Source organism: Pleurodeles waltl, chromosome 12 (assembly GCF_031143425.1).
Source record: "Pleurodeles waltl isolate 20211129_DDA chromosome 12, aPleWal1.hap1.20221129, whole genome shotgun sequence".
Classification (NCBI taxonomy): Eukaryota; Metazoa; Chordata; class Amphibia; order Caudata; family Salamandridae; genus Pleurodeles; species Pleurodeles waltl.
In genome coordinates, this window is record NC_090451.1 from 191,135,389 (window position 1) to 191,155,137 (window position 19,749).

The window sequence follows — 19,749 nt, forward strand, 5'->3', positions numbered from 1 at the left end:
CCTTTCTCGAAACGGGGACATGAGCCAAATCTGCAGGGTCAGCTTGTGAAAAACGGAGACTGTCCTGACAAATAAGGGACACCTGATCACCCATTACTAGGACACATGCCACAATGGCTATGCCACCGGTTCAGTGAATGAAACTGAATTTCTTGGGCATTCTACGATGTCGTTAGCTTAACAATAATGCTAACAATCTGAGGTATTTATCGGTTACCTTTCAATACAAAATGGGACAAATAAGTTGGCATGAGGAAAGGAGACAGCCGCCTATCTCTCCAGTGCTTGATTAGCAATGTGGAAAGTATGGGAAAAAACAGCTAAAAACAAGGAATTAACATTTTAGGTAAAAAGGGGAACAAAAAATAGGTGCCTCTTAAGTGTTTGATTTGTACAAAGTGGAGCCAGAAAACCTGGGATTAATCCCATCTTTCCCACATAACCAAACTGTGTGACCTTAGGCATATATTTTATTTCAGCAACATGCCACTTTCTTCATTATCGCATATGAAAGCACTTACAAAATGGTAAGTTCTGCATTAGAGGCATACAAGCATATTGTCTTTGATTTATTAGACTATAATGTTGCTCTCTTTATAAGAATGTCGGCCACATACTTGTCTCAATTCACAAACAGCACTGTTATGTGGGCCAGGGGAGAAACGGTTCTGAGATGATGTTCAAAAACGTACTTTTAATCAGTGCGTCTCAGTGAGGTGATATAATGTGACGTATCAATGCCAAAGCTTCTGAGTGTTAAATGACGGTAGATTTTTGTTTTTTGAAAAGACTATCATATTTTAGGTGATGTTTTCTGTCAGCTGGGCCTCTGCACTGATTCATTTAAAATGATCAGGCTGATCTTTATCCGCCAGTGGAATGGCTGACCAAGAACACCATAAGCCATCCCTGCAGGAGCATCAGCTGTTTGTAAACACAAAGCCCAGAGTACTTTAGACAAAACATTATTACCAAGCTCTTACGTGATGCCAACAATGCGAACTAGTGCATAACCATAAAAAAGATAAATCAATCAGAGATGCCAATGCTGCATGTACACCACTGTAGCAGCCACCCCCATCATGGAAATTAATTTATCAAGTGGCATGCGCGGGAGCCACTAAATGAGCACCTTGTTACCCTCTGCAGCCCCCCCCCAAATACTGCCTCTTCCACGGTGAGGTGCTCCTCGACACTGGATTGCCTTCGCTTCTTCCTGTGGTTTTCTAACTAGCAAGTCCCTTTAATTTTTTGTGCATGCTCACATTTTTAAAAGCAGCTGCAAAAGGACTCTTGCATGATTTGTGAAGTGTGCTCGCTTTACAATGTAGATTGTGTGCTCGGTAATGTTAGGGTGGAAGCACACAAGCATCTCACAAGGAACACTGCCCAGCGCTCTGAACGTTTTCATTGTAGAGCTCTGAGCTCAAGTGTACCTGACCTGAAAGTTTGCCTTTGTGTTTTCTTGACAAGTTCTATCTAGTATTTTGGGACAAACTTCTAGAGTTTAAAGTTGTATTCGAGTCAGAATCCGTATGCTTTGAAGTACCAGAAAATCTCCAGGTTAATCTTGAAAGTGTTATCTGATTTTTCTCATGCCACATTTATGAAGTCTGTAAGTGTGCAAATAGTGTAAATAGTAGATTGATCATTTTGTATTGGGACCCTACGGGTAACATTGTCTCTTGTTGTTTTAGCGTATCACACCTGCTTTGAGGATACAAGGTCCAGTCGATCCTACTAGACCGTGTACGAGACAGCTGAGCAGCGCTTCAGTGACACAAGATCATTTTTTCTTTTTTTTATCACATTCTCCCTTACCCCTGGAGGCAGTGGGGTAATGAAGGTTGATTTTGCCTTTGTCCAGTCACTGTCTTAGATGGGATTGGAGGTCTACCATCGTCCCGCGGCTGGAACCAAGTGAATCCGTGACATTCGGGTGAGAGGACGCATGATGGTATGATCAAGGGAAGTCTCCATGGGGAATCTATCCACAGGCTGAAACGGAGGTTCACACTGGGCAGCATTTACGTAACGAGGAGCAGGGGGAACCTGTTATTTCCGAAAGGAGGAAGCTTTGACTCTCAACATTTTAAAGACAGACTGCAGTATTCAAGTTTCTTCTCCAACTCAATTAACATGGTGCCAGAAAGAGAAGCACACAGGGCTCCGGCTGCAAAGGAGCTCGTTCCGTGAGAAATTAATAAAAAAGGGAATGGCTGACAGAAATTAACTAAGAAAACCAATGTGTGGGAACAGCTGAGAAAACATTAAAAGTTTTGAAAAAACGGAATTGACAAAGTGGTGGGAGATTATGTCACTGCAACGCAATTTAGAGACTGAATATATTTTAAGAGGTCATAGACTTTACACTGGTCCCTCATTTGAAAAGTCAGACCCAAGAACGTTGATGGAATGGGTGCAAAATTCAGCTCGCTGTACTAAAACAATGTTGGGGATTCTAAATGCATGGCTGGACAGAGAAAACCCCAGCAGCAACAGAAGACTTTGTGCTGGTTAAAGAACAGACCTGAACAAGAGGAGGTAGGAATTACCAGAGAGATGGATGAACGATTAGTGAATCATTTATCCTTCAATAATTACTTTTCAGACAAAATAGTCCTTTCAATGTTTTAGTTCGTTTTTGCAAAATGAATACACATTTGTACATTATAATTATGTTCATATGCTGTAAAGTATTGCACCTCATAATGAATAGGGATTCAGGTTTCCATAATGCAAGTAGTCTATAAAGTTTTCTTTCTTTTAGTTCCAAACAATCCAGTCCTGTGAAGTTTAATGTTTCTGCATTTTCCTTCCAACGTAAATCTCCTTCATATTCAATAGAAGGTTTAACATAAGGAGGAAATAGTGATATTATCGTCATGGTTTATAAACCGCTATGCCTGTACCAGAAATTTTATATTAGTAGCACAAAATATAAAAAGAATAATGAAACATATAAGTGCAATCAAAAATAAGCATTTGACTTATCCAGGCACAACACATGCCCATGAAGTCCGTGAAGAAAACCGGACTAGCTAGATGCAAATAAATAAATAAATAAATATGATGCAGTTGGCACCATTCTGGAAACGTAGAAACAATCAGGAAACTCGGGGGCGGGGTGAGCCTACCCTGGGGTCTCTGCTTCAAGTTGGTATTAAAGAACAGGTTACTTACCTTTGGCAACGCTCTTTCTGTGAGAGACTCTACCTAGCAGATTACTCACCTTCTGAACGTTCTCCAGGAGTCAGACTGGATCCAGAAACTTTTACATAGTACCTCTGTGTGCCAGGAGGTGGTGTTGTGTGGCTCTGCACAGACGTTGTTACGCTTGTGACGTGCAGGACTCCTACACAATGACATCAGTTGCTTTTGTGACTGTCCGTACTCCTAGATGCTGAGCCTCAAACAGCTTTCACCCTGGTAGAATGAGCATGCAGTCCTTTTGGAGGCTGTTTCTTTACCTATGCACAGTAGATCTTAATGCAGGGCATGATCCAGTGTGAGATATTATGCTTCTGAACAGCCTTGCTTTTTTTCACTCCAGCAAACCCCACTAAGGGTTGATCGACTACAAGGTGGTCTTTGGTATAATCAATGTCGAATCTGAATGCACTTTTGCTATCCAAGCAATGGAGTTTTACCTTATCCTAAGAGGGGTGTGGCAGAGGATGGAACGCCGGCAGGGTGATGGTTTGACCCCTATGGGACTGCATAATGACTTTCACCAGAAAAGATGGCAGAGTTTTCAGAACCAGCTTAATAGGAAGGTGGTGGTGTATGGTGGATGAACCTCACTCACAAGCTGTCCTGAGGTTATGGTAACTAGGAACATTGTTTTCATGGTGATGAGCCGTTGGGGACAGCTCTGGAGCAGCTACAATGATGTACACATCAAATAGGTAAGGATGAGATTGAGGATGCGTTTGTGAATCAAAAAGGAGAAGGGTGAAACGGACCCTGCAATCCTTTAAAAAACCTCATCACCATCAGAGGTTTGAACAAGAAAGGTGGATCAGCAAAAGCAGGAAGGCCTAATGACCTTTAACTGTGCATAAAGCAAGGTATTGCTACGCAAGAGACAAAACTATTTAACTGAACATCAGACAAGTGTGCCTATAGCGGGGTCAATTTGGCATGTGCAGCATTATACCATAAACTTGTCCCAGCGACAGGGGTATACAGTCTTCATCGAAGAACAGCTGACTGCCAAGGTTACATTATGTACCTACAGAGGGAGATCAAAGACATTCAGCTGGCACTGCTCAACCTCCACGCATGAAGGTGGAGACTGTAAAGGCTGCAGTGGAGAACACAGTCTCACTGTTTTTAACAGCAGATCCTCCTCCCCGGGGGGCACCCTGATTGGAGGACAGATGCTCAAGCCCAGGAGTTGTGGTTACCATACTCTCGATGTTCAGTCTGGAGCCATTAAGACAACTTGTGTCTGGTCTGTTCTTCTTGAGAACTCTGGGCAGGAGTGATATCGGCAGAAAGACGTACAGGAGTCCAGAGCCCTACATGAGGCGGAACACATCTCCGAGTGACAGATGCTTTGGAAACTCAGAAGTGTTGACATTGCATGTTCTTGGTGGTGGTAAACAGATCAAGCCAAGGTTCTCCCCATTTAAGGGAGAAACTTCGCACCACCACCAAGTGTAATGCCACTCATGATTTGCTAGGCACTGATAGCTGAGTTCATCTACACTGGCATTCAATGAGCCTGCCAGGTGGTTCACCACCATGAAGATCCCTTAGTGGTACAGCCACTTCCAGAGGCAGAAGGCCTCCGGGCACAGGATTTGTGACCCCCAACCCACCCTGTTTGTTGAGGTACCACATGGCAGTGGAATTGTCCATGAGCACCTGTACCGGTTCCCATTTTATGGACATCAGGAAGGCTTTCAGCGCCAAGCCGGTGGCACTCAGCTCCAAGAGATTAATGTTGAGTCGGGACTCCGCCGGAGACCAGAGGCCTCTCTGACCTCCACCTCTCCTAGGTGGCTGCCCACGCTCAGAAGTGACACCACAGTCACCACGTCAACTCTGGGTGGGAGTGTGAGTGGGGTTTGTTTCTGTCCCAATCGTGTCCTCCTTGATTTTCAGCCCACTGGGGCCTCAGGAAGTGCTGATGGGCAAAGAGGAAGGGTGTGTGAAAACAGGTATACAGCAGTTCCAACACCAGCATCCAGTGTCCACAGCAGACAGCAAATAACATGCGGGTGAGCATTTTTGAATTTCTCCTTCCAAAGGATGGGGTTCAGCTGGCGCAGATCTGGGATAGGCCAAAGGCCTCAGTCCTTCTTGGGCACCAGAAAGTAGTGTGAATACCTACCACACCTTACTTCTGGAGCAGGCACTCTCAGTCTCTTTGGCAGAAAGGGTTTGCACTTCCTGCTGCAAAATGAAGAGAAGGGAAGAAATGGTGCCAAAGAAGGAATGCAATGTATATTGCCTGCCACGTGGAAGTTTCAGTACAGGGGTACAGCGTCCGTCATATCTGGACTGGAGTTATTACGGCACTGGAGAGGCAAAACCTAATCTGCCTCCTTGGGAGGCGAGGTCAGCATTGCGTCAAAGTATCCAGGCCTAATGTGAGTTTGAGTGCTGATGGCAATGTGGTAACTGGAGCAGAGGACGTAAGTGGCTTAGAGGTTCCTGCTGGCAAAGAGGGCAAACCAGCCAAAACTAGTCCAGGTGGAGTGCTTTTCAACTCAGTGAGGTCCAAAGGAGCACCATAGGGAGTTAGAATAGATCCGAAGAGCTGGACCATAGGTGCGTCGAACTCTGGCATGCTTGGCGGAAGGTCCCGGAAACTCAGTTTGTGCCGGAGCCAGCTGTGAGATCAGCTCCAAAGTCATCTGACTTCAAGGTGGCTAGCGCTGCCTAAGTGCGTGTCTGAGAGCGGGAATGGCACAAAGAAGCAGAACTCCACTTGAACTTCTTGTTTTTTTTTATGCTTACAGATTACTTGGATTATGATGAAGATTGCCCTCTATAGCAGCTCCACCGACAACGTGAGAAGGACCGGAATAGAGCCTTGGACTTGGAGAGGTCCCAAAACTGCATCTTGTGGTTGGTGAGAACATTTGGTCTCACGTTCCCTGATGGCCTTCCGGTTCATCAACACGCAGTCACTGAAGATCTTATAGTTGTGGCCCGACCCCAGACACCGCAGGCATACTTAGTGAGGGTCTGTCAGAGACATCTGTTTGCAACAGTGTACACAGGGTTTTAAACCTCTTGTCATAGAGGGTGACATCCTTGCACGCTGAAAAAAAAATTATAACTGAAAAATCAAGGCAACGGTCTCTGAGAGACAGGCAGAAGCTCTGGTTTCACATCTGGTAATGCAGAAAGAAAGGAACTGATGTCAGCATGCGGGAGTGGTGCCTATATAGGCCCGCATGCCACTTCTGGAACTGAACGGTATCACTGGGAAAGCCACAAGGTGCCACCTTCCAGTGGGCAGAGGTACTAAGGAAAAGTTTCTTGATCCAGTCTGACACCTGGGGAATATTAAAAAGGAGAGTAATCTATCAAGGGAATCACAAATCCAGTGATTAGTAAATATTATACCCTTCCTCGGGTCTCCAGATTCTCCAATCCAGCACAGGATTCACAAATCCTGTTTAAAAAACGTACTTGCTCTACAGCTGTTCTTGGCCAATCCCTGCATGAATGACCACTGTCAGTGCATAACGGGGATGGCCGCCGGCAGTGATTTGGATGTAAGCCTTCAGAGAAGACCAGGCACTGCTGCCAATCCCTGCTGCATACGGCCAAAGTACTGAAAACGTAAGTGGTCTTGGAAGAGAACCCTGTGTTCAAGTGTCTCGAAAATCACAGAGGAGCTAATCTGAGGAGTTTCATACTAGATACTCAGTTCTAAGGAACCCTATGCCATTAGGTCATGAAAAGTATCAATGTCATCCACCACAGAGGTTCTTCTGGGAAGAGAAGATGTGCTGTAGTACTTCTTAGAATTGTAAGATGATTAATCAGAGCCAGACAAAGGCAAATAAGCTTTTAATTATCTAGATCTGCAGCTCTCCCATGTGAAATAGGGGTGCATCTCATGGAAATGGAAAATAATCACTCTGTCTTGAGAAGTTGTTTTTCTGGGTATTTCAGAGTGAGGTGCTTCTTGAGGAGGCTGTGCCCATTATTCCTGGGGTTTAGGTTGTTTGACTGAAGTAGGATCATCTAGAAAGAGAGACAATAAGGTACATTTCTGCTACTCTTGCAGCACAACATTTTGGAGATGTTGTGCATCTCAAAGAAAATCCTCAATATTTTTCATTTCTACCCTTTCCTCTGTTTATTCTTGGAGGGGGCAGAGTAATTTTCTTCCTTGCTATAAAGAGTCTGAAGAACGGATTATTCTGTAGTCAGTGTCCTTGGGTGTACCGTTGAGTAGTGCATTTTCAGTCTGGTGGAGAAAATGTGATTAAAAAAAGTAGAGTGCTTTCTAGCTACAGATTAGGCACCCTGGTTTGACGTCATAAGCCTCGATTTAGAGTGTCCTGTCACCACGTATTGTACGACGATTCAGGGTGCCTCAAAGGTGTGGACCTTGGCATTAACTTGGTTTGCATCCACTAACATGTCCCTCACTTATAATCAAGCCTAACTTCTATTAGCATCAGAACGCCGAGCAGCAGAGTGGTGCCAGTCCGTATAGTAGTGGCTCATCTCCAGGTCCTCGACTGTTGACTGCTAACCCCAGACCACCATCAGCCAAGCCATCTATCTAACATATTCCACATTTCATTCGCTGAGCTAGGATGAAGGCGGGGTCTAGAGGTCTGTGAGGGGCAGCAGTGTAGAATAGCGGGATGGTGCTGCCAAAACGCTCAAAGACAAAGTAAAAGACAGCAAAGAACCAGTGTCAACCTGATTACATATGGCTTCTTTAATCATCTCTTTGCCAGTTTCTCGCCACAAACACCAAGTGTGGTGCAATTCAGTGGCAGGGGTGGCAACTGTGTTAGTTGTTGGAAGCATAGGATGATTAGCTCCAGCAATTCACAGAAACGATCAGCTTGTGAGTTGGTGCAGCTTGGGTCTGCAGGTCTTCCCCAGCCCCTGCCCAACGAGGGCAAGGACTCTGCGGGGACCTGCTCTACAAGGCATCTACTGTAAATAATAGCTACATAAAAAGCTGCTATTGTGTAACCTGTGCTTGCATCCTTTACTTTGCAACATGTGTCCGCAACATGGTACCATTTGAACTTGTACGCAAGCCTGTATGTCAGGAATTTTGGGAGACCCATCTGCAGCTGAAGCAGCAAGAACAACCATAACCTACAGGCTCAAAGGCTCTGAATCTTGGGCCTCATCTTGGGACTTTTACCCTACAAGCAGCTTAGGCTATCAACTCAATTGTGGCACCCGATTTAAGCGCAGTACTAAATCAACTAGGCATCTAACCTGGAAAAGCTAGGTTAATCTCAGGAAAGGCTGGCAATGCAAGGTACTACAAGTGACTCCATCCCTACGAAGCTGTTAAGAAGGAGGACTAATACAGAGGCAAGCACAATAAAGGTGCTACACTTAAAGAGGCCTCTAAATAGGATAGTCATTTAAAGAACATTTGTTAAAAAAACTTTGTAAAAAATATCACAATAAATCACTACTGGGCTTCACAATTTTATTTACTGAATAAAAAAAAATAATGTCACATCCAAGGAGGTTAAAACATCCCATAGGAAAGAGTACCTATAAAATAGCCTCCAACAAAAACAACCTTCACCCCCCTGGGGTGATCCACCACGTCTTGGACAAATAACCAAGGCCATGTCCAATTGTTTGAGCCTGGCCCATATGCAAAAACTGCTCCTACTTCACTAGAGCTGGTCAATCCCCAAGGGGATCATAGCCAACAACATACTTCAATTCTTAATAAATTAATCTAAAAGAAGCAAGCAAGTACTTCTCCAGAGACCAGGATGCCAACAAGAGTGTCTATTTACTGACAAAGAGCTTCTCTACTTCAGTTTGAATGAACCCTGAGAGCATAATGCTCCAACAGATTCTGAAATAAACATCAGGCACGACTCAAAGCGTGGCTCAACCGACTGGTATGCATTTTCAGCAGTGCTGAATATAATGATTCTAGTGCTATAAAGGCAAAGTGGGTTTATGCTTATGAATTGCAGTCTTTGATCCGGGGGATTGAGTGCAAACAGCCTCTTTGGACGTGCCAAATATATGCTCTTCCCAGTGCCTGTCTATTACATCAAAGCTAGAATAAGTACTAGCCATCTTAAAATCAGTCTGAAAAGATTAAGGCAACTAACCTATCCAATCACTCAAGCTTGCCTGGTTGTAGGGGCAGCAGGACCTAATAAAGCTCTGCAGACAAGAGAAATTATCATATCTGTCCATGGTCAGTACCTTGATAATTCAACACCACAGGTCCTGCAAATTAGACCCCGCTCTATGCCCCCGGCATATCGGAAAAGGCGGTTCGATCTCAAAGTCAACCAAAAGAAATCTAGTCATTAATGGCATCACCCATACATTTATGTGGATTATCTATCAGTGAGTCAGTCAGTGAGAAAACGTCCCAAACTTCATCTGATAAAGGGCACAAGACGGAAGGCATGCTACAAGCAGAAGTTACTAAAGAAACTTCTATCAAGGATGAAAAAGCAATCCCACAGTCCATGCTTAACATGGAAACAATAAACAACTCTGATACTGTGAGGAAATGGGATGTACTATATGGTGCGGCTGTGTGACCTCACTATTTAATGCATTTACCAACCTCTTTTGAACCAGGAGTTTTCGTTTGTCAAACCCTTACCTCACTCTTGGGTAGCCATGGCTCTGAGAAGTCAGGCTTACACAAAGGATCAAGAGGTAAGCGTTTAAACAGCACCAAAACAACTGCAGAAGAAAACCTATACACTCAAGGATTCCAACACCAATTTATAACCAGCAGTGGCAGAGCTGCTGACAGGCAGTCGTTTGGCTATTTGGTGTTTTCTCATGGTTTTTGCAAATCTTTACTGTTCAGGAAGCTACTGGGCCTTCATCAATTTAAAAAAAAAAAAAAAAACAATTGGCTAAAGGCAAAAAACATTTTTGGATCTAAAAAAACACACATTACCATAGTGCTTCATGGCATTGAAGGGAACTACTTTGTATGGTGATGTGCACATTGTGAAAGGGAAACATGTCCGGCTCTGTCCCTTGACGAATGCTTGAGCGAGTGGAAGAAAAATATGAATGACAATCAGACAACTGAATTATGTGTGTCTGAAAATCCTTTTAAGTATAATATAAATATATTATACTCATCAATTTTATAAAAATCAAAACTATACTGGCTAACAAAAGAACCAAAAAAGAACAAAATAAAGAAGAATAAAATAAAAGGGAAATAAAGAATGAAAAAAAGAAGGGAGGAAAGAAAGAAGAAGGCGGCATGAAGTAAATAAAGAAAACAAAAAAGTGCTGCAAATTAAACACAATAAAGTCCAGTTTCTTCCTGGGCAAAGATAATAAAAGAGCCCTTGGTGAAATGGAGTCCAGAATCAACGTGTTCTGAATTGTGTGCTTATGAAATCACATCATTTAATATTGAAGCTTTATGTTTGTGTACTGCAGGCACAGTAGAAGAAGAACAGTTTCAAATGGACACAATTAGACAGATTAAAAAAGGGCACCCCAAAAGGAATTTACAACAGCATTCACAAGAGAGGAAAGTGCCTCTTGCTAGAAAGCATAATGCTATCCCATCAGTCTCTACAAACAAAGGCAGAACTAAAGTAATTATAAAGTAAAACAAAAGCAGTGGCACTAAAGGGACTACCTTGTCTGTGAATGTGCTCATTGTGAGGCAGCAAAATGCAGTCACTCAAAGTGAAGTTCACCAATGGCTTAAGTAGGCTGACCCACTGCCCCATGCTGAATGATGTTGTGGGTAGAAGAAAAATGCGAATGACATAACAACAGACCAATGGATGAAGGGGGTAGCTGAAAGCGCCTTTAAGTAGATTACATATACAGGTAGTGCAGAATTATTAGGCAAATGAGTATTTTGACCACATCATCCTCTTTATGCATGTTGTCTTACTCCAAGCTGTATAGGCTCGAAAGCCTACTACCAATTAAGCATATTAGGTGATGTGCATCTCTGTAATGAGAAGGGGTGTGGTCTAATGACATCAACACCCTATATCAGGTGTGCATAATTATTAGGCAACTTCCTTTCCTTTGGCAAAATGGGTCAAAAGAAGGACTTGACAGGCTCAGAAAAGTCAAAAATAGTGAGATATCTTGCAGAGGGATGCAGCACTCTTAAAATTGCAAAGCTTCTGAAGCGTGATCATCGAACAATCAAGCGTTTCATTCAAAATAGTCAACAGGGTCGCAAGAAGCGTGTGGAAAAACCAAGGCGCAAAATAACTGCCCATGAACTGAGAAAAGTCAAGCGTGCAGCTGCCACGATGCCACTTGCCACCAGTTTGGCCATATTTCAGAGCTGCAACATCACTGGAGTGCCCAAAAGCACAAGGTGTGCAATACTCAGAGACATGGCCAAGGTAAGAAAGGCTGAAAGACGACCACCACTGAACAAGACACACAAGCTGAAACGTCAAGACTGGGCCAAGAAATATCTCAAGACTGATTTTTCTAAGGTTTTATGGACTGATGAAATGAGAGTGAGTCTTGATGGGCCAGATGGATGGGCCCGTGGCTGGATTGGTAAAGGGCAGAGAGCTCCAGTCCGACTCAGACGCCAGCAAGGTGGAGGTGGAGTACTGGTTTGGGCTGGTATCATCAAAGATGAGCTTGTGGGGCCTTTTCGGGTTGAGGATGGAGTCAAGCTCAACTCCCAGTCCTACTGCCAGTTCCTGGAAGACACCTTCTTCAAGCAGTGGTACAGGAAGAAGTCTGCATCCTTCAAGAAAAACATGATTTTCATGCAGGACAATGCTCCATCACACGCGTCCAAGTACTCCACAGCGTGGCTGGCAAGAAAGGGTATAAAAGAAGGAAATCTAATGACATGGCCTCCTTGTTCACCTGATCTGAACCCCATTGAGAACCTGTGGTCCATCATCAAATGTGAGATTTACAAGGAGGGAAAACAGTACACCTCTCTGAACAGTGTCTGGGAGGCTGTGGTTGCTGCTGCACGCAATGTTGATGGTGAACAGATCAAAACACTGACAGAATCCATGGATGGCAGGCTTTTGAGTGTCCTTGCAAAGAAAGGTGGCTATATTGGTCACTGATTTGTTTTTGTTTTGTTTTTGAATGTCAGAAATGTATATTTGTGAATGTTGAGATGTTATATTGGTTTCACTGGTAATAATAAATAATTGAAATGGGTATATATTTGTTTTTTGTTAAGTTGCCTAATAATTATGCACAGTAATAGTCACCTGCACACACAGATATCCCCCTAACATAGCTAAAACTAAAAACAAACTAAAAACTACTTCCAAAAATATTCAGCTTTGATATTAATGAGTTTTTTGGGTTCATTGAGAACATGGTTGTTGTTCAATAATAAAATTAATCCTCAAAAATACAACTTGCCTAATAATTCTGCACTCCCTGTATTATTTTAGTAAAAATCAAGAGGTTTTTGCTAGCTCCAAACCTAAAACAAGCATTTGCAATGCACTAGGGTCTCGTATTTCTCCGAGTTACAGCTATTAGCAGTTGTAAACTCCCAAACGGATTTTTCTTTCCACATTGAAAGAAAAAAACAGCGCTGCTACAGTTCACTCGTAATGAAACCTATCGGCAAAAGTGCAATTACCTACGTAACCAGCAAAAGTACAGTTAACTATGTAACAGGGTCGATGTTATGCAAAGCGCTCGACTTCTGCCAAGCGAGATTGCGCTGCGAACAAAAGATAAAAAGTAGTCCACAAACCGGACAGGAAACAGCAAGCCTCGCATGTTTTCAGTTCTTGGTCACTGCGCTCGAGGAGGGCTAACCACCGGAAAAGGCATGACGTAGGCGTGCCTTCCAATAATGAAAGCAAGCAGATTTTAACAGGCAAGCCCACGAACCAACGAAAGACAACTGACATGACATGAAGCGGGCCCGAGCCCTTTTCTAACTCCTAAAGCGTCTTGCAAGCGAAACGCATGCGCAAGCGCATGCCACGCAAGCTCGACCCTAAATAGACTGTATTTTCATGTAATTTTAGACAACAAAATAAAGATCCACCGGAGGGTTCAGAGGATATACATTTTACAAGGTACAGTAAATATGCACTTTTTATCCAACTGTGAACAAGCATTGGCAAATTGAATTAATCTGATGGACACATTTTCTCAAGAAAAACTTGCATAAGTATCAATGCGGTTACTTTAGGCAACCAATTCTGGCAGGGAGCCAGTCAGGTGGGCTGGCAAGGTCCCTTCGATTGCTCTGAATGTCACTAGTTCAATCAGGTTCATAAGGCTAGAGGGAGATAAAATTCCAATTAATAACAAAAATCAGGGAAGTAGGTCTTGCTTTCTGAGAAAGCCCCTGGGTCAACTGCAAGAAGACTGGTCATAGTTTCCCTGAACTTTGCCTAATGGTAACAGATAATCAAGAGGTCGTGACTACTCTTTAGCAGTATTCCTGAGTTCGGTAACATGAAACATCAAGCAGATCACTCATATCTTTAAAATCAATCACATTAAGCTCGGCTCTTGGAACACAGTGGGATAGAACCAGTGGCGGCTGGTGGAATTTGAAAGGAGTGGGGCGCCTCTGGTATGCTTCTAACATGTCAGAGCGCTTCACTTTAGTACATCAGTTTAGATCACTATATTGGGAGGCATTTACTAAAGCTGTTAATAAATGCCTCTCCATATAGTGATCTAAACTGACATACTAAAGTGAAACGCTCCTGCATTTTACAAGCATACAAGAAACTAGAGCCCTTTTAAATATGTGAGTTCAGGATGCACACATCCTGTACTCACATATTTAAAAGTGCTCTCTTGTATGCATCAGCATTTTATATCACTATAGTGAGTGGCATTTATTATCATTTTTAATAAGTGCCTCTCAAAATAGTGATACAAACTGGTGTACTTAAGTAAAAGCCCCCCAAATGTTAAAACCAGACAAAGGCCAATGGCGAGAGGTCACAGAGTCTTGTGACTGTGACCTTGAGTCACATGCCTGCAATCCTTCACAGGCTGCAAGCAACATCCTTTGATAATGATTGACAGGCAGTCTCGGGAATACAGGGCTTGTGCCCGAGACACCCGGGACTGCCTGTATATATGACGCTGCTGGCGTCATGAAAAGGAGGTCTCTTCAGTCCCCCTAACACATTATAGACCAAGTCTGGCGCTCGGTCAGCCCTGTGCATGTATGTATGAATATATATACACATATATATACACATATATATATATACACACACACACACACACAATATACATATATATACACACATACCCATATACACACACATACATGTGTGTGTAGATATATATATATATATATATATATATATATACACACACACACATTTAATATAAAAGGGAAATGCTGAGGGACACATGCTCACTACAGCGTGTGTCCCATTCGAAACAGCTTGACTGCCTGACTCATCACAGCAAGTGCGAGAGGCAGCCAGGCACTTAAGCAGTTCCCGGCACAGGCTTAGAGCCATTATTTAATTTAAAAAATAAATTTAAAAATGAAATAAAAAATAAAGCTTACGTGGATGGTAATTGCTCATTGAAATTACCATACACATACCTTGAAAAATGTTGTGGGCAGCACCCTGGTGCCCACAAATATCGTCCGCCTCTGGATGGAATGAAGTAAAAACGCAAGAAGATGCCACCACCCACGTGTCACAATTTGACCTCATTTGCCATCAAGAATTGGGCAACTGAGCCGACCTTCCTTGTTGATTATGAATTATATCGAAATCTCGCAGACAAGAGGGCTGCCAAAGGGAGACCAGTAAGAGGTTGCGCCTCTTCTGTGCCCGAATAGCTATGAACTTAAAAACAGAAAGAATAAACACCAAGCGATTATGGCTGCCAGGCATATCTCCAACGATCCCAAGTTGGGCATTTCAAAAAAGTTTCCTGCTCTGCATCTATCTAAAGCCGGGTCGAAAACTGTTCAAAACAAAAGTGGAATGTATCTGCAAATACTTACTAGAAACCATCTTGCCCAACCGTGATACAGGATTTTTCATCGCAAGAGATTTCAATCTACTGCTCTTTCACTTTAGAATGGAAGTTGAGTCCTCTAGACTGCAAGATCTAATCTCGCACATTTCACCTCCAGTGTCACCTGCAGCAGCTGAACACAACAAGCAAATTGAAGCATTTCACTCCATTGGCCTACAAGCACTGTACGTCCACAATACGTACAACCAGCTGGTGGCCTTCACATACGTGAGTCTGAAGCGGGTTGCCATACTTGATTATACTCTCTTCTCACTTCCTTCCTTTAAAACACCTTCAAATTTTCAAGCTAGAACATCAATTAAAAAGCAACCAGACGGGGGATTGCTCAGTTAGTTCAAGAGCAGGAGTGCCAAATGGTCATCAAAAGTGGAAAAACATTTTGTAGAATGGCGGAACAAATTCAAGACAGATTACACTATCTGCCTAAAAACAATGGCCCTTGATAATTACCTGTTCAATAATTTAACTTTGTCTAATTTACAACCCGAACTAACCAGCACCACCACCACCAGGCCCCACAATAGCAAAGGCCCTTTATTAAAAGGGAACTAAATCATGGTATACGGTTTCCCTACGCAATGAGAAAAGAAAGGTAGCAGAGTTTGCCAGACTTATATCAAAATCAAATTACGAGGCTGACTTGTGCATAAGCTGGGCTCTCTAAACTGAGAAAGCAATACAAGAAACTGCTCTGGGAAGCAAAGCAAGCGACAAACAAGCAAACAGGCTTTTATATAAAAAGCTTGTTCCTAACACCACCAGCACTCAATTCTGGCTCATGGGAGAAGGAACTCAGCAAGTACTGAGGTTTTCACCTCAAATATCTGCTTTTTCTTCCTGAAAGGTAAATAATTTTACCTGCTTCACTGAATAACTCCAAACATCCACTTTGATGCTTGGAAGTAAACTATACATAATTGTGTTCTGGGATCAATGCACAGTGAGGAATTATGTGTGTGTTCATGACTCAATGAAGATTCAACGATGCAGAAAAATAATTTCCAATGGATAATAAATTCAATAACGACCTTATAAAATGTATATTTAAAACCAATACACTTTCGTAAGGCATGGCATATAGAGTACCATTTTCCCTTATGAATTCAGACATTGATAAGAAACTTAAACTTGAGCAACGAATGCCTACACAGTAAGAAGAACAGTAAAGTGCAACAGGCGGTGCAGAATCTGATTCACTTGCAAACTGACAAACGGGGAGAAAGAGAAGCCCATCATTTAAAAAAGTTTTCATACCAGTCCAGTGCCAGTTGCTCTCAAAGTTCTTACAAATATTGCTATTTTTGCGTAATGTAGTGTTTGCCAATTCTTTGGCCTTTTGATGCTTTAAGATCTTGGGTAGCAGACTAATATCTGAGTTTAGATGTTTACCCAATTTGGGTATTTGTGGATATGGGTAGTACATCTGATCTTTCCTTTGCACTATAAGTGTGGGTGATGTAGTTTGTACCTTGAGTTTTTGCCTACAATATTTTGCTCTACAGGAGACAAAACTTGTGACTTTCCAACCTGACCCTGTAAGTGAGAAGTATGTTATGGTTTACCTATACTCACTGCTATGCAGGAAGCCCTAACAAATTTCTGAATATGTGACAGGTGATCCAACTGCACGTATGACAGTTTTGATAATGTTAGCCATGTTTGTGAATCATTAACCTCTGCAGAATGGATTGCTTCTGGGATGGATCATAATGGACTTAGCAGCAGCCTGAATTTTCTATCACAGGAACGCATATTTCATTTTATTGTACTGCTTAAGCTTTTACCAAGGATGAGAGCGGTGTGTCTCTACCTCCATCCCTGTGTCCCTCATTTCCTAGTTACCTTCTTTTCTTTGTCCTACTAGAGTTGCCTGAGGTATAGCCTGGCATCAATAACTTAAAGATCCTTGAGAAACCCACTATCAGAACTCTTTGGGGGTAAGCATGGGAGGGACAGAAGGAAGGAACCGAAAATCAGAAAAGTTCAGAAAAAAAAGAAATTAGATAAAAATAGACTGGAGACTGCAGATCAACAAAATGGTCCTTTAAAAGGTTTATATTATGGATGTATTACATAACTATGTATTAAGAAAATACTTTACACCCAGGCAGACTTTGTACATAAATTGAAAGAAATAGGGATAATAACTAAGAAATCACATATTTAATCTTTGTAGTTTATGCACTTTTGTTTCATAGTTTGCAAAGGTGGCATTACTGGACTATACCTTTGGAACTCTTGCTCAAATGCCTCTTGTTTGAGAATTCTTCATTGGAATGTGCTGATGTATGTAAGGCTTTCTCCAAACTGTTGCCAATACCGTTTACTGTTGTTTCAACTCTTGGAATTACCTAAAAAGCAAAATATATAAAGTATAATTACTCAGATTTGCCAAACATTACATTTTCAAGGTCTTCAAGGAATACAATGAGGTAAAACAGGTTTAAATAGACTACAAGTAAGCCTATATCTATGTCTGCAACAAATCCTATTTTCTTGGTACAATTTAGTTATGACAATACTAAACAACTGTAATAAGAATGCACTACTGCTCTACAGTAATAATGATGCAGTAGAGTAGTGTCATTACAATGTCAGTTGCTAGAAACAATAGATAAGCGCAAAAGACAGGCCATTGATCAGAATTATACCTGATCAAACTATGAAAAATATCAAAATGTTTAGATTTTTCTTCTGAACTATTTTCTGTGAAAAGCTGTCATGAGCCAACAAGGACACATTATCTTCTGTCTTTTATAAGTGCACTGCAGGAATTCATTATAGAATGTACCCACAAGTTGGGTTAAGTTTAAGTAACATTTAAGCTCCTAAAATATGCAACTGCAAATTGGATATTGATGTGTCAGTTTCATAGTACAGATTTACACACCTGCAAATATAGGGTATATTTCACAACAGGAAGGAAGAGAAAGAGGATATAAAACAGGTCATAAGCATTCTGGTTGGTGCGCAAGTTCGTTTTGTTTTGTATGTCTGTTGAGCAAGTTCTGCACTGAGGTCCTACAGAACTTGCAAATTTCACTTTTTTGGGGTTTCAGTCAGGACCGAATTCCACTTTAACTGTGTTTTGTTTTTTCTTTTTTTAAACAAACTATGGTGTCTTAACCACCCAATACTAACCATAACTTCACTTTAACCGCCTATGATCAGGCCCTGTGCTGCACTAATAAATACTATGTGTGGCCGTTGGACTCATGTTTCACTTCAGGATTTGCAAATCTTGAAACCCCACAAGGGCAAATCCGGTACGTTTATTAAACACTCACTTTAAATCCAGTTGGGGTGTTTACATGGTACTGGGGATCAGGTTATGTTTACTTTGACACCATATGCCATTTTTGTTGTTATTTTTACCGGCACAGTGATTGGTGCATTGTGTTAAGTAATGGTTGTTACTACACAAATGTTTCTTTTCAGATGAGCCAACGAGAGTCACTAATCCGCAGCCAAATTCGGAAACCCACAATGCATGACTTAATAAAAAGCTCCTTCAACCAATGGCCAACCGTTCTCATTTTTTAAGATGGATTCTCGAATACTCTGTGGAATTATGAATTCACAAAATAATGCTCAAGATATTTATCATTTAACATTTTCACCCCCTCTACAAAAAAACGGCAATTTCTTTTTTCGAAAACTAGTAAATTGATTTATACCAAAACACATAAAGCCATTATTAAATGGGAAATGTCACTTTTTTGACCTCCGCATGCTTTATTAGCACTAAACTTGCCATGCCAGTCTTCTGAAGATAAGTCAAATGGTGCCAAAGTTAGGGGGTGTGGGGGCGGGAATCAATTTTCAGTGTAAAGTCAGCCCTGACTATAACTACAGCACAGTCGCACATGTAGAATAAAGCAAAAAAGTCTGATGCTGATAATGTATCTCCAAATGTACATTACCAGGTCACAGAACAGGAATTGTTCTATGAATAAAAACATGGAGAGTTTTGCAGGCTCAGTGCCTTTACGAGGTGTCATATCTTCCTCGGGGAGACAGAGCAGATCCACGCAAGGTTCCAGGTGATTAAGCCAAAAAACAACACAGGTACATTTTTAGCAGTTGATTTGTGTGTTCCGTTTGACCATCTGATCATAGAAAGTGAAACGGGTACATGGAGGGCAGAACAATCACCCTTCCGAAAACAAGAGGTGAACTGTGATCTTCCACCAGAAATGATGGAAACAGAGTGATGCTGCACCTAGCTAGGTTTACTGAAACAGTTTTAACATTTTACATGGAACAAACGAGCCAATTAAGAAGACTATCAAAACCACCAAGAAGACTGTCTCATCTTGATTCAGTGGTGACTAATAAAATTATCATCTGTAAGAAAGCTCTTGGTTTTCAGTGATCCTCATTTTCTCATGCACCTGTGTCATATTAATGCATATATGAAGCAAAAGAAGCTTTCAAGATTTAGTGTAACTGTATTTTGGGTAGCCTCGAATTTGTATTTCGCCTCACTGGGTAACCAGTTAACACAGAATCATGGTACTGCCCCTTGTAATTTCAATGCAAGTACAAACACTGCGC

At 41.9% G+C, this 19,749-nt stretch overlaps 1 protein-coding gene across 2 annotated transcripts in view; it reads right to left on the reverse strand.

The window, feature by feature from the left end:
* The window catches only part of ZCCHC14 (zinc finger CCHC-type containing 14), a 547,370-nt gene that overhangs the window by 476,713 nt on the left and 50,908 nt on the right, over positions 1-19,749 (reverse strand). For both annotated transcript variants that reach the window (XM_069216334.1, XM_069216333.1), the window contains exon 2: positions 17,420-17,543. In XM_069216334.1, coding sequence (XP_069072435.1) covers positions 17,420-17,543 — 124 coding nt within the window. The remainder of the gene's footprint in view (positions 1-17,419; positions 17,544-19,749) is intronic.